Genomic DNA, 15,628 nt, shown 5'->3' on the forward strand with positions numbered 1-15,628 from the left:
ATTGAGTTTCTTCCTGCAGTAATACCCCTGAATCATCTATTATGATCATAAGAAAAGATGATTGCCAAGAGGCTCTTAATCATTAGACAAATTCTCTTTGTAAGCATTACCAGAAATGTATAGAGAACAGTAAGGAGAATTTGCTTACTGATGTTAGGTTGTAACAGGATAAGTAACCCAACACAATATTTGATCATGACAGGTCCCAGGTGTTTGCATTTTTGTCAAAACCCTTCAATCGACAGGAGTCACTTATATCTAATTTCCCCTACAGTACCACTTCTGAATCAAACAGTAAGGCAGAGAGTAAAGTAATGGTTTCTAAACAAAAAGAAGCTCTGGATTGTTAGACAATTTCTTATCAATGCAATGGAAATGAATAGAGAACCTCATAAGAACATGAAAAAAAAAAAGTCTTTTTATAGGATTACACAATTACTGGTGAACCAGTAGTTTCCATTGTGGTCCTCGCAAACACATGAAACAAATGGTCTAAATTGAACATATCATTAAGAACATGATTAAGAACCCCAACCGGCCGGAGGCAAACCAGTTACTCATGTTGGCATTTGAAGGATTAATCTAGGATTTGGGAAGGGATATCAGGGTGACTTAAAAACCAATTTTTCTTGGCCTAGTTTTTGTTGCCATGGCATTGAAAATAAAATCAAGATTGTACTTTTTCCTTGTTGTAGAACTTGGAGTGACACAAGACTTGTGACATGACACTGGTGGCCGATTTTGCATTTAGGACACTAGTTGCTGATTCTGGGTTTTGGACATTAGTGGCTGATTTACAATTTTAAACACAAGTGGCTTCTTTGCAATTTTGGACACTAGTGGTCAATTTGTGATTTTAAACACCGGTGGCTGATTTTAGACACTGGTGGTCGATTTTGGATTTTGAACATTAGTGGCTATTTTAGATTTTGGACATTAGTGGCTGATTTTGAATGCAGCACTAGCAGCCATATGCAGTCTGAACAGCCAATTTTTACTTCATTTCTATCATGTTTCATCAACCAGGGGTTTCATTAATGTTTTCAGCAAAAGGGCAACTAGTTTTCACAGGCAAGCAAAACTCTTTGAACTTAACTTCTTTATGAGAAACTTTCCTCCACATGATCAAACAAGGTGGGCAAAACCGTCCTCATGACTGGTCAATTTGCCCAGTGCCCGGCCCTTAATGAAACCCCAACCAACCCCTTGAGACAAATCATTCAGAACAAAATAATCAGACAAATGTACTGGGCACTGTCAGATGTAATGCACTTTTATTTTTGTTTGTACAAATTTCAGAGCTGGACTTTCTACTTCGCCTTCTTTGCCTTGATTTTACGCACATAAAACTCGAGTTCTTTGCCCTCAAGGATGTAACCGTCACATCGTCCACTCTGGCCAGGTCGGGAGGACACACAAGCTTTGGAAATGAAAAATATAACAATCAATGTTAGAGTTCTTTAAAAATAATAATAGTCTGAACCCAAGAGTTGCATAACCTATCAGAGTCATCATGGTTGCCACAGTCACTACTTTTTAAAATTCCCTAACTTTTTCCTGAAATGTAAAATTTACTTACCATACAATCGTCCGGTAGTAAACTGCTCTTCAAGTTGAGGTGAAATCTTGGCTGCTGTTTTGCGTGTCTCCATCTTGTGTTGACAGTGACGTGATCGTTTTTTGTTCAGCACATCACTTTCCTCAATTTCAACCTAAAATAGAATTCCATTAATTGAGGATCACGGTAGAAATCAAGACTCTTCCAGTGCCCTTCACACAATAGCTTCACCACATCTTGAAAGATTGTTGTTGCACATCAAGAAGCTTGTAAGAACAAAGTTGACATTTTTGTAATTTTGACATGGATCTCAGCAAAAAGTTTTTATAACCCAGTTAAGCACATGTTTTTGTGATGTTTAGCTCTTGTTGTATAGTTGTTGATAGGAAGAGTTTTCTCCTTTAATTTTGTTTGACATTTTTTTTGAGCAGAGCAAGATAAAAAAAAAAGAAAGAATAATGCAGGGACCCTATTTGTGAGTAAGTTAAACACTTCGCTTGGGAGGCAACCGTGTCAGCTACATGGTATTTCTTTGCTGGAGACTTGAAACATTTGAGTGATTGATGTCAGGATCCTTTGCATCATAGGTGAAGGGTCCACATAGGAAAAAGAATGAATAATAGGTAATACAAAGTACATACTGCTTTAGCAGTCTTCTTACGACCAAGGGGGACACCATAATGAGCTTCATACCTGAAAAAATAGAAAATCATGGTTTCCATTAGAACAACAACAAAAACAAAACAGTTTTACACCTCCTAACTTAAGTTTTTTTTTTGTTTACAAAGTATCCAATTGGCAACCTAGCATCAGTTAGTGGTGTCTGGAAATAAAATCTTAAAATTTCCAGTGAAAACTTATCGAAACTCTGCTAAGACTGTTTCTCCTGCCAAAACTTCACTGAGCAGGTCCACATCAGGACTTTAGTCTTGCCTACCTAGTAACCTGCTTTATCAAATAAACCATGTATGTATGTATGTATGTATGTATGTATGTATGTATGTATGAGCTCACTTCTCTCAAGAATAGAAATATTGTAAAAGAACATTCAAACTCACCACTGTCTGAAAGGAGTGGAATCTACTTGGACAATGCAGTTCTTCACAAGAGTCTTGGTTCGTACCAACTCGTTGTTACTGGCATTGTAAACAACATCAATCAGACGAGTTTTGCGAGTAACGCCTGTAGATCGTGAAAGAAGAATTCTTCAATTCCATGCACGAACAGATCATACTACAAAAGGCGACTTTCCTTATGATTAACCCTTTCACTCCCACAAGTGACCAAGACAGAATTTCTCCTTACGATGCAAAACAATATCAAGAGGACTAGTGATGAGATAAAAGAAAATTATTAAAAACTGGATCATTGGATTATACAATTTAAGACTTTTCATTGGCTTAGCCATTATGGTCCATTATGGTATATGCACCAATATACCATAATCTACAAATATGCTAAGCGTATGTGTCAGCTTAAAATTAAAAGGGAGCAAAAAAATTTAAGATTATGTAAGATTGTCTAATATGTGAAGGCGTAGTCTGATCGTCCGGGTGAGTGTAGTCCTGAGAAGGACTGTTGTCAGTGGTAGTGATTGACATTTTGACAACCTGTGCGGAAGTCATCATCAGGGTCTGATGATGACTTCTGCAAAGGTTGGCAAAACATCAGTCACTACCACCGATAACAGTCCTTCTCAGGACTACACTCACCCAGACGATCAGACTACACCTTCACATGTTACCCCCGGGTTCAAGCCATTTACTGCATTGTCTAATATCTTGGGGGCGTTTTTAATTAAACATTTATTCCACTTACGCTTGTTGGAAATCAGATGATTATAGCCAACTCGGTGCTACGCACCTCGTTGGCTATCCATCATCTCATATCCAACCTGTGCTTATGGAATAATTGTTAAATATCAACTAGAAAATGATTAATTGATCAGACACCAAATTCTCCAAAGTAACATCATATGAATTGTATGGCAGACAGTAAGGAGAATTACTAACGAGATCTCGGGAGTGAAAGGATTTAAGTGCTGCATTTTTGAGCAGTCAGGGTAACTATGACAAATGGTCATAAGAGTGACAAGATTACCAAAACGGTAAAACACTCTTCCACTTCATAATCTTTCATCATACTGCCCTTGTATCAAGTTTTGGCCTCAGTGCTTGAAGGGCTGGTTAAAGCAATTTTCAAACATTGTCGAAAGTAACCCGAGATTCCTTTGGTTTTGCTTTACTTCGCTCTGTGACTGGTCCAGAAAATTTGTGCCAATCTCTCAACCAATCAGAAGCAAAAACAAAACCAATCTCCACTTGTTCACCCATGATTGGTTCTTAGAAGTATTTTCCATTCTTCTGACTGGCTATTGTAATAATGTGTGTTCTGGTTTTACCACACTTAATCAAACATTGTCCTAATAGGTAATGTCCACCATTCCCAAGGTCTCTGTTTTCTCTTGAGGAAGTGAGCACCTTTGATGTGAATTTCTGAGAAGACAAAAGCCTCTATTTTTTAAGTCAAAGGCAGGGGGGAAAAACCTTTGATATGAAAATAATTGTTTTGTTTTCATCTTTCAAAATTATAACATGCACACTCACACGTTTTAAAAGCAAGGTTGTTTGGAACCTGGAAGACTGAATCCATTAACACTTTCACTTTCAAGAGTCACTGTGAGGAATTACTCTGGGGTGCAGTGTTACATTTTCAAGGAAAATGGCAACAAGGGGAAAGTAAAATAATCACTTAAGTGTTACTGTTTCATCTCGCTCAAAATTCTCACAAAAAAAATGTAGGAAATGTATGACGCATAGACATGTACGACATGTGAAGAGAATTGACATTTTGATCACACAAGCAAAAGGATGAAAGAGCATACTTTCTGATCCCCATGAGTAGTTTCCAGTGTCCAGTCTCAAAGCTCTGAATTTTTGGTTTCCTCCACGAGTTCTCACATTGTGGATTCGCTTGCTTCCAAGCTGAAAAAGACACATTACAAGTTATGACTCTTTGACCCCTGATCATTTAATTTCTCCCTCTCAACAGTATCACTCCAGCATCAAACACGTAAGGTCATGAAGATGGTGAAAATGATTACAGGGTCAAGAAGCAAAAAGAATTAAACCACAAGCTTCACAACATCTACTGCAAAACAAGAGCTAAGAGAAACATTCCGCTCTTTTCACATTGAAGGCAGAGGTGGGGCATTATATGTACTCACTGACTGAGTGGGAAAATATTTCGTTAACAGGGAAAATGCACAGACAAAACACAGAGAAGTATTCTGCACTAACCTTAGTATTGGCTGGTGGTCGGCCAAGTTCATATTTCCTCTTTTTACGGATTGCCTTTTTCTTGCCACCAGTACTACGCCTCTTATGCCAAGAATCACGGGAAATTCCTATGATTGGGAGCCAGTCACATGTTATCAACGAAAGTGAACTCTATTGACTTTTTTACTGTAACTTTTAGAGTTGGCCATACTATATACCTTACCAGAAATAAAACTACAGTTGAAAAATAAACAAAACAAACAAACAAACAAAACAAAACAAAACATACAAGTCCCAATTTAAGAAAAAATAATCTTAACCACAACAGATTTGGTCTGTAATAAAAAAAAATGCAAGCAATTGATAGAGCACACTTTCTAACTTTCTTTCCATTTACCAGCCTGGTAACCCATGCAGGATGTTAGAACCCGAGAAAAAAATTTGTGAATCATGAGCCCAAGGTGAGTGAATTACACACTTTTCTTGTGTTCTCACAACAATCCAACTGGGTTATAATGCTGGTAAACTGGTGGAGGGTGCAGTCGAATGCTTCTATAAAATTGACATAAAATATTTCAATTTTCTATGGGTTTAACCGTGATAGATTGGGGTTTTTCATCAATCAGGTTGCTTATAGTGTCTCAGTTATTTTATAAATGACAATAACTGACAGACAGTTAAAGCCTAATCACGAAAACCAGGATTTGCTGCTAAGCTGAAACTAAACAGTTAGTCTGTATATTTTTACATTTTGAACAAAGTATTGTTAATTAGCAAATCATAAAATCAACAAAAAATCTGGCTTTTTGCTTTCCCAAAGTTGTCTTTAAGTACAGAGAACAATTCCAATGTGTAAAAACACGTGAATTTCAAGACCTGATCAAAACACTTCTACGATGACTGGTCTCGGGATACCATGTCTGAGTTTTCTTTATTTACCCTACTAGGTTAAAGATAAAACTGTTTAGAACTGATCATCTTAATACTTCAGTTTAATTTGCACTTAGCGATTTAAAACTATCCCCTATTTCATGAATTACTTCGAATTCTAAAATAAAGATGTCGATCGTGGTGGATGCAATACAGTTTGAAATTGGTCTCACAACTTCGACCAAAGCATAGGTTTCCACGATGACTATACCGAAAAGTGCGCTTAAGGGTATATTCTACCCCCTTGTTAGGACAGAAAAACATGATGTCAACACTAAAGGCAAGATTGGCTGGATTGAAATCAACGATTCCTTCTTCACTCACCCATCTTGGACGGCAGGACAGAAGAGGACTAATAAGTGCAAAGCAGCCTGGGAAGTACTACAAAATTTTAAATCTAGGGAGGGGTAGGAGAAATTGAAACTTTCAATAGATGTCCAATAACAAACGTTTGAGAAACTTTATCCTGTAAAATTTTTCCTAATGAATTATCTTAAGCTCTATTTTTACGCATTATGTCCGAAGGAGGCAATATTTTCTCGAAATTTCTTCAATTTTCTCATTGCAACGCGTTATGAATTTCCCAGTAGGGGAGAGATGGTATAAAATGTCCACTATAAAGTCCCAGTAGCTCACGTTTCCAGGACGGCGCCATATTTGCCTCGAACCCTGACTTTCTTCACTGGAAACAACCGAGTTTGCTAGAGTAGCCCTCTCATCTCAACATTTGATGTAGCAAATGGTGAACGAATTTTGAAAAGCAGCTCTTTTCCAGTTTCAAAATGGAAGAGCTCAAAAGGAAAACCGACGTCTTGTTGCGTTCTGTCCTCTTGAGTGTCGGTCGTACAGGACTTGCGCTCCGTTTGTTGGACAGGGAATACAAGAGCTTTACCTACTCCTCACTCCCCTACAAAGAAATGGGCTTCTCAAGCCTTGAAAAATACATTAAGAGCATCCCTGAGGTTGCTTCTCTCTCAAGGGATGTCGATGGAGAGTATGTGGTGCACGGAGTTGCAAGCGAGGCGGACAAACATGTAGCGAAACTTATCGCAAAGCAAAGGAAGCCAAAAAGAAAAGCGAAAGCAAAGGCCAGACGACCGGTCCATGCGTCGATGCACAAACCAGGTGTAGGGAGATCAGCAACTCTACACAGGGCTCCGATGGGGAAGTCCCCACAAGCAGCACTCTTTGGAGGAGGAGTAGCTCCCTTTCAAGGAGTAACCCCCTCTCGAGGTGGTGCAGCACCTCGGTTTGTTCCGCCTCGAATGATGAAGCTTGGGGCTTCCCAGGGCTCGAATCAATCTATAACCAGGACTGTGGTAGAACGAGGAATTGCCCAACAAGTTCAGCAGCAGGCTACAAATATGGTAGCTGCTTCATTAAACAGCTCTAGAACAGTTCATGTAGTTTCACCGCCTGTTTTCATGACAAAGTTACCTCAACATCCTGCTGGAAATAAGATCAATGGAATGGCCTCTACTAATAGACAAGTTACTGTGGTCTCACATCAAGGTACAAGTGTTTGTAACTGGTTAAAGATTTACATATTATCCCATACTATTCCAAAACAAAGCCATAGTCCCATATTGTTTTTGTCATTGTTGTCTTTATCCAAGAGCTATGTGTATAATGAAGTATGTGGCTGTATGGAAGTCATGCCACAACTGCTCTGAGTGGAACATAAAACAGGAAGATATCAGGAAATATATTTTATAAACCATGAAGAACACAGCCAATTTGAAATCGCAAGGATCATTACCCCTGAGTGCTGTGTACCTATTGAGTAAGAGGGCCGGAGGGCAGCGCAGTAAAACATTTGGCTTGAGGTCATGATATATGGACCTAGGGCCATAAGCATGGCAAAGAGCCAAATACATTACTGTCTGATGCAACTAAATTCAGTCAATAAGTATTTAATCATATGACTGCTAAGTTTTGAAAATTTTTAACCTATACACTTGTAGGACACAATTGGACGTATAACAAGGGTACATGCAGAATGACTATAAAGACATTCTGCAACAGAAAATTTTCCTGAGTCGGAACAAGACAATTCACCCAAAAAGGAAACCTATTTTAAGTCCACAATGAGAATTCTTCTTGGAAAGTGTTTTTCTTTTTAGGACTGGCTCATATCAACCTGTGTGGTCCTACACTGGTCAGCTTTCTTTATGCTTTTTCAAAGGATTGCATGGTGTATGGAGGTTTTGGGCCATTGCAAGTTTTCTCCCATACCACCTTTGCAAATTCACTCCTTATATGGTAAAGAAAGTTGCCCCCAACCTTTAACCTTTTTTCCTAACAGCAAAACCATAGTATCCATGATTAATTTAGAATTTTAATATGTAGGTTTTGTATTGTTTCAATCTATATAAATGGAAATAATTGTTGAAAATTGTCGTAAATGCCGCTAGAAGGAAATGGATAGACATTCTAGTCTTCTTGGATAAGGACAAATAAATCACAGGCCCCATCTTCTGCAGGGTTAGGGGTAGGAGACGTTAATTTCCCATGCACGAGACTAGAGTTTATTTAGATTTACACACGACCCCACAAGCTGTTCAGCTTTAAACATTATCGTGTCTAAATAAAGGTGTTATTATTATTATTGTTACTATGTGATGGATGTCCTCCTCTGAGGTGGGATGGGTGGGTTACAAGTGTAATGCACCTTTGATCATTACAGGTTAAAAGGTGCACTATAAATTGATTAATTATTAAATTATTATTAATTATTAGAAAGTGCTCAATACACATTAGTGTAGAGCGAAATACAAATTCAAAGTGAGTAAAATGAAACACATGATTCTCTGTACCTCTGAGTTTCGCGCTTTCGTACTCGTCCGACAGATTTCAGCATACACATTGGCTTCATTATAACTATGCTTTGTTTTTAGAGAAACCTCCTCATAAGAAAAGCTGGAAAAAGAAAGCAAAAAGTCCAGGTATGTCTATAAAATTAACTTACTTGTCCCTAAGATTTAATTCCCAGGACCTGATCATTGATTCTCTTCTCTAGCTTCACTTCTGCTTCTAAATTAGTTATGAGAATTTGGTGTTAAATCAACAGAACTTTAACTTGATCAGTTTGAATATTCTCACAACCTGTTTACTGGATAATGTATGGGTATTTTATGGAGAAGTTACATGATGTTGATCACTTTCAAGGGTTGAATCTCGATTCTCAAAAATGTTTGCCACACATTTCTCATAGTTTAAGATACAAATTTGTTGTTTAATTTTAGACTATCTCACAGTTAATAAATTATGTTTCTTAGTTCTTATCATCTTCGGCTTGAAAATTTAATGATATGCTAAAAAGAAATTCACTTTTGGTGAAGAATTGGGGCATTTTTCATGAAACATTTTTTGGTTAGAATTGATGCTAATTGACAAGATTGATATAATTTAAGAAATTTTTTAGGGGAGATCAGGCAGCTTTCTGAATGTATGATGGTATAACAAACATGGATTACAGTCAAACCTCCATTTAACAGCCATCTCTCTGCATTGGCCACCTCTTCACACTTTTTTTTCAGTCCTATCAGGCTGTCAATATTTTAGAATAAAGGCTGATAGTTTCGAAAGAAACTGTTTGGGGCTGTATTGGTGGGGGTAACAAAATAATTTGGATGTATCAACAAAGTTTAAATGGTAAATTGGCCACCGTAAGGATTACAAAAGCTGACGTTTCGAGTGTTAGCCCTTCGTCAGAGCGAATAGAGGAATTGTGGGTTGTGTGTGCTTTTAAAGGCAGAAAATGGAGCTACGTTATTGGTGGGAACATGGCAATGAGAAAAACAATACTTTACACCCCTACCTCCCCACAAGGGCCACCTCTCCACAACAGCCACTTTGTTCTGTCCTCAAGGTGGTCTTTGTGGAGAGGCTCAACTGTATTTCTAAGTTAGGATTATATATTTTTTTCTGCAGGAAGTGGACCAAATTGGGACGGAATGGAAGTGACTTTCAAAACAGACTATGACAATCAAAATGAATTTGTCGACCGCACTGTCAAGGTCCCAAATTCTTCCAATGAGCGAGTTGATTCTTTAAGTGAAGATGGTAAGATCAAAATTTCGCCATAATGAAAAACACCGTCATCTTTTACATCTTAACATACAAGTGTTGATAAATCTTCACACCATTCTCTTTGCATTATCCATGGTACTTGCAAGGGGAATTTGTATGTTAATCAAGATCTTCCTGAACTGATGATTATTTTCTGTATTCTTATGACCTCATTTGATGCAGGGGTGATTTCTTTTTTTTTTTTTTTTTTTTTTTTTGCAAGGGTGATGATACTGTATGGAGAAATTAGAAGCTAGTAGCTTTTAGGCATTAGAAGGGATTTGAGGACCTCGCTGAAAACCACTATGGCGAGCTGGGGCTCTCTCTTTAAATATTTTTTATAAATAAATAAATAAATAGATTGATAATAAATGTTAATTCTCTCAGTCCAGAGCATAAGCCCTTCTCCCTCTTTTATCCTCTTCCTGGTTTGCTGTTCAAGCATCTTAAGGTCCTTATTGTATAGTTTTAACTACAAAGTTGAAATTGTAAATTGGCCACCTTAAAGAGTTAAAAAGCTGACGTTTTGAGCGTTAGCCCTTTGTCATTCACTCTGACGAAAGGCTAATGCTTGAAAGGTCAGCTTTTCGACTCTTTATGGTGGCCAATTTACAATTTCAACTTATGAAGGTGTAGTCTGATCGTCCGGGTGAGTGTAGTCCTGAGAAGGACTGTTGTTGGTGGTAGTGACTGACGTTTCGACAACCTGTGCGGAAGTCATCATCAGAGTCAAGTGATGTCTTCCGCACAGGTCGTCGAAACATCAGTCACTACCACCGACAACAGTCCTTCTTAGGACTACACTCACCCGGACGATCAGAATACACCTTCACATGTTACCCCTGGGTTCAAACCATTTACTGAATTTCAACTTAGTTGATAAAAACAAATTACCTTGTTACCCCTACTGACACAGCATTACAGTTTCTATTGAAACTTATCTCCTTTATTCCTTATTGTTTAGACTTGATTTAAATTTAGATGGACACTTGGTGATTTTTTTAAGGGTGTCCATCTGACCTCAGAGAGTTAATTGTCTTATAGATAAGCTCAGATTTTACATTGACAGTATTACTTATGCACTAAGGTAGGTAATTAAAAAGAGTAACAATTAAGTATAGAGTTCTTCAGGGTTTTACAAAATATTCTAAGAGAATTTGAATTAGTAATACTTGTAGGTAAGGAATTCCAAAGGCAAGGGCCAGTGAATTTTAGGGACCGTAAGCCATATTTAGTTCTTAGTAACTGAGTGGGAGGTCTGAATGGGAGAATCTTGACGGAGGTCGCCAGTAGAGACTGAACACAGTGAGGTCTGTACCAGCGACCGAGGTAAAGATTCTCCCATACAGACCGACCTAGCTCGGTTAATAAGATGTTTATTATACGGCTGTGTCTTATATGCTAATTTGCTCTACCTTTTATATGCTGTACCTTTTTTTTCTAGACCGGTCTAGATGCCAGTCTAGATGGGAAAATCTAGACCCTTTTCAATATTGATTTCAGCCTATCAAATTTGTGAATTTGGTAGTTCCCAGTCCTTGTGAGACAAAGCCATATTAGAATGAGTAGTATTAACTGTGGCTACATAAAGATTTCTGTTACTTGATTGCCTCATTGAATAGGAATGAACAGAAGATATAAATTTGAAATATTTACCGAAACAAGGGAGTAACAGTCTATGTGACCACTGATAAACAAAAGAGAGAATCTGTAATTCAATAGGATCATTGAGCTTAAGAAGATTGAGGAATTTAAACGGTACATAAATTTGAATGTATATAAGACACTTAAGCATATTTGCATCATTTTCTCTTGTCAGACGTGGAAATTTATTCCAGAATTAAGAAGGTTAGTGGCATCTTGAATATGTATGGTGATCCTAAATAGAAATGCTGTAAAAGGGATTTACCCCTGTTCCTCACAAAGAATGGAGCAAGTTACCCGAAATTTGTCCATCTGCTCGTGTTTCTAGAAATTCTACCAGATACTCCCTTGATCCTAAAACTAAAAAAGAACATTTGTTGCATTTCCTGAAAATTAACTCTCCCACTTTCTGTGAAAACCATGATAGCTTCCCTGATTCTTCCATGCTAATTCACAAAATCCCTACATGTAATTTCTCAAAAGTTAATAGATGTGGTCCTTTGGCTTTCACAGGCTTAACTCTTTCACTCTCAGAAAAGATTAGCATTGAACTTCTCTATATCATACCTATACATTATCTAACCAACAGGTAATGAGAATACTCAAACTTATCAAGCAGAAGTTGATCTCTAGTTGATCTAGCACCAAATTCTTGTAACTAATGTACAAGGAAAATTAATGTGTAGCAGCTAGTGGGGAGAATTAAAAATCAGATCTTGGGTGTTAAGGAGAGAGATGCCCCACCCTTTGCTAACAATGCATTTTGTCTCGTACTGCAGATGCTGGAGCAATATCCAAAGGGAATGTGGCTGAGGAGAATTTCACAAAAATACAAGAAATTATATAACGAAGAACTTTCCAGTGAAAAATTACAAAGATTGAAACATCTTCCTCACATTGCAAGATGGGAAGTGTAAGTACCTTCTTGCATTCTTTACACATTTGATGACTGGTTAACCAATAGACAAGCATTTTCCATCATGATAACCCACATGGTCTTGTTGGGAGAACGCAAAAGGTTAGAAATAACGAGCCAGAGGGAAGTGATTAGAATACTCAAAGTTATCGGATAGAAGTTATCTTAATTCAACACCAAATTCTGGCAACCAATTCACAGGGCAATGTATATGGGCCAGAATGGAGAAGTAACACTTAGATCGTTAGAGTTAAAGTGTCAATTGCTCCAAGAATTATTTGATCTTAGTTTTGGGAAGAAATGTAAGTCTGCTGCATGTTCTTTTGTGAATTATTTCTGTGTAAGAACTTGTGCAATTTTTTCAATTTATTGTCAGGTTTCCAGGAGACAATGTTATTGTTTATCCTCTAAAACCGGTGAGTTTATTACATTTAACTGCTTTCAATTAATGTTGGTGTGACCTACTTTCTCAGTTTTTGGACCAAGTGAACTTGCAGAAATTTCAGCAAATTCCGAATTTTGGCCAGATTCTTAAATTGTCAAATCTGATTGGCTGATTGTACATTCATAACTGTTCCAATTTTTTACAATGTGGACCACACTCTGGGATTTTTTCTACATTATTCGCCACAAAGCAGAAGAAGTGAACCAGCAGTCTGCATGAAGAAAAAAACTGTGCCTGAGGTGTAACAGACCAAGAGCATGGTTTTACCCATATGGATTGATCTAGACCGGTAAACAACTTCTTCAATTTATTCTCAGAATAAATTGAAGAAGTTGTTTACCGGTCTAGATCAATCCATATGGGTAAAACAGTGCTCTTGATCTGTTACACCTCAGGCACAGTTTTTTTCTTCATGCGGACTTCCTGCCTAGTAAAAGACAATGCTTAGTATAATTTCTTGGGGGATTATAGATATCAGTGCGCTCTGATTGGCCAAGAATTACATCATGTCTTTCCTGTAATCACCTAGCACAATGGGATTAGAACAGGGGCCCAAATTTAAAAGTGGCTGCCTTGCATCTTGTCAATGTTTCCAAGAAAGTGCTAAATGCATTCCAAGTAAATTTGGTAGAACAGTTTCAGAAGAAAGAAGCAAATTTTTTACTGCTTCAATTGAATAAACCTGCCAAAACTCCTTACTCATCTTGATACCAGATATCACCATAATTGTTACAGTAGCAAAACATGCGCAATGCTTTCTTGGTTTACAGAATTTGTAACAGAATTGGAAAACACCTGTCTGTAGCAAACAATTATACCAAAACAATTATTCCCCCTATGCTCAATGAACACTGTTCAGTTGTTCAACAATAATAATTATTTTACTTTGATTTTGGCAAGTTATTGTTAAATATTGAGTAACTGATGTTGAATTCTGGATTAAAGTTTCCAATGAACTTTGAAAACAAGTCATACTTGTTGTCAGATTGGAAGCCAGAAGTTTGTCTGAATCAGTGATAGTATGTTTTTTGTCATGAATCCCATGATAATGTTGAACCTTTTGTTGTTACCTTTTTGTTGAACGTATGATGCATGATCGTACGTTGAACATTTACAAAAAAAAGGAATTTCTTGTTTTTTAGTGTTGGGAGGCCTGTGCCTCCCATAATGCATAGCGAGCGAGGAGAAAACATGTGGAACGTTTTTGTTTTGAGTCGGACATGTTGGTTGCTGAAGTTTTTCAGTTCGCTTTGTTGCGGATTCCAAAGGCTCATACATTCGAATCATAAAATTGATCTCGATTCTGAGCTAAGAAATAAAGTGTGAAATTAGGGACTACACCTTTTATTCCAAAGAATATTATGGATTATAATTATTCCCCTGCTAGGCTAATGTATGCCTCGTTCCTTTTTGGCAGGAGGAAAAACCAAGTGTGAGTCACACACAGCCGCATCAAGCCAATGGAGGTAAGTTATCAGCAACACTTAACACTTTGCACCATTCTCCTTACTGTTTCTTATATATTTCTTAAGGTACTGTCAGGGAGAATTTGTATAACAATCAAGAGCTTATTTAAGTTTGTGACCATTTTTGTTATTCTTGTTACCTTTAATGTCTGATTTAGCAGTTAAGCTGGAACGAGAAAGTAGATTGCAGTCAGTCTTTGGTTATAAAGGATTTTAGATTTACTAAAATTCATGGGTTTCCTCTTCTTACCCATGCCTTTGATCTTTTTGTTCTCAAGATCTGGATAATAATTCTCCTTACTTTGAGCCATATATGTTTGATAATTTAGGTTCTAAGAATTTGACATTGACTTATCTAAAACAGGGCTGTGGTCTAACAGCACCCACTGGCCCATGGCACCTTACTTTTGCTCTTGGGCAACTCAAGCATGTTAGTTTTTCCATAAAAACATATGCTGGACACCCTGGATTTCACAGTTTCAGAGCACTGGGATTTCTTCAATTTTTCTTAGAGCACAGCCTTGTAACATGCCCTAGTAGATAGTTTGGATCTCTCGTTTGTGCTAAATTTCTTTTGTTCTTTGATCCAAATTGAAATACAATTTTTATGAAATTAATTTTTGTGAAGGTTCACCGCAACAGATTGAAATTTATACACTGAGACCACAAGACCTTCCAGACAAGGGGTGAGTTTGATTCAGTTAAGAAAAAGAGAAAAAAACAAGCTGCAAAACTAGGTGAACTTGGAAATCAGTACAATATTAGTTATTTAATTAAAAGAAAAAACAGTTACCCAGCCTCACACTCAAAGAAAATAATTTAAATATATCAACAAAGTTGAAATGGTAAATTTGCCACTGTTATGATTATAAAAGCTGACTTTTCGAGCGTTAGCCCTTTCGTCGTTAGCCCTTTCGCTCCGACGAAGGGCTAATGCTCGAAACGTCAGCTTTTATAATTGTAACGGTGGCTAATTTACCATTTCAACTTTGTTGATATATTCAAATTATTTCGTTACCCCCACCGACGCAGCCCCAAACAGTTTCTTTAGAAACTCTCAGCCTTTTCACACTCAAAGGGCTCTTTTGCACTCTCAAGAACATCACCTATTAAAAGCTCAACTTAATAGAATGATTGATAAAACAAATGAGAAAAATGAGTCATGCCTTACAGTTGATTATGAGTTTCTTTTTCTGACCCAAAGAAAACTAGTTTTTACTAAAGAATATGTTTGCTGGTGTAGTTGTCCAGGGCACATCCTTCTCTTGTGTACAAGTGACGTTGAGCCCAATATTTTCCTGTCCATTCCTCCAACTCAGT

General features: G+C 37.4%; 2 protein-coding genes across 5 annotated transcripts in view; one reads left to right on the forward strand and one right to left on the reverse strand.

Moving 5' to 3' along the window:
* Positions 1-1,257: 1,257 nt before the first annotated feature.
* Positions 1,258-6,188, reverse strand: LOC111326572 (small ribosomal subunit protein eS8). The gene is made up of 7 exons (XM_022930583.2): positions 6,091-6,188; positions 4,858-4,964; positions 4,443-4,542; positions 2,617-2,740; positions 2,200-2,251; positions 1,580-1,712; positions 1,258-1,420 (listed from the first exon to the last, which is right to left on the reverse strand). Exons 1-7 carry the CDS (start codon positions 6,092-6,094, stop codon positions 1,311-1,313), a joined length of 630 nt encoding a protein of 209 aa, XP_022786318.2. The 5' UTR covers positions 6,095-6,188; the 3' UTR covers positions 1,258-1,310.
* Positions 6,189-6,416: 228 nt separating this feature from the next.
* Positions 6,417-15,628, forward strand: part of LOC111326600 (tudor domain-containing protein 7) — a 31,273-nt gene continuing 22,061 nt past the window's right edge. For 3 of the 4 annotated variants that reach the window (XM_088748670.1, XM_088748671.1, XM_088748672.1), the window contains exons 1-8: positions 6,417-7,278; positions 8,664-8,711; positions 9,700-9,831; positions 11,657-11,685; positions 12,261-12,394; positions 12,774-12,813; positions 14,260-14,308; positions 14,937-14,994. In XM_088748670.1, coding sequence (XP_088604796.1) covers positions 6,549-7,278; positions 8,664-8,711; positions 9,700-9,831; positions 11,657-11,685; positions 12,261-12,394; positions 12,774-12,813; positions 14,260-14,308; positions 14,937-14,994 — 1,220 coding nt within the window. In that variant the 5' untranslated portion in view covers positions 6,417-6,548. Of the gene's footprint in view, positions 7,279-7,889; positions 8,029-8,663; positions 8,712-9,699; positions 9,832-11,656; positions 11,686-12,260; positions 12,395-12,773; positions 12,814-14,259; positions 14,309-14,936; positions 14,995-15,628 lie in introns of all 4 variants that reach the window. The other variant, XM_088748673.1, reaches the window with a different exon arrangement.

The sequence above is a fragment of the Stylophora pistillata genome, chromosome 2 (assembly GCF_964205215.1).
Source record: "Stylophora pistillata chromosome 2, jaStyPist1.2, whole genome shotgun sequence".
Taxonomy (NCBI): Eukaryota; Metazoa; Cnidaria; class Anthozoa; order Scleractinia; family Pocilloporidae; genus Stylophora; species Stylophora pistillata.

Coding starts and splice junctions, on each gene's coding strand:
- LOC111326572 (XM_022930583.2), bottom strand. Junction 4,543..4,857: donor GACCACCAGCCAATACTAAG/GTTAGTGCAGAA, acceptor TGTCTTTTTCAG/CTTGGAAGCAAGCGAATCCA. Junction 1,421..1,579: donor TACTACCGGACGATTGTATG/GTAAGTAAATTT, acceptor TCATTTCCAAAG/CTTGTGTGTCCTCCCGACCT.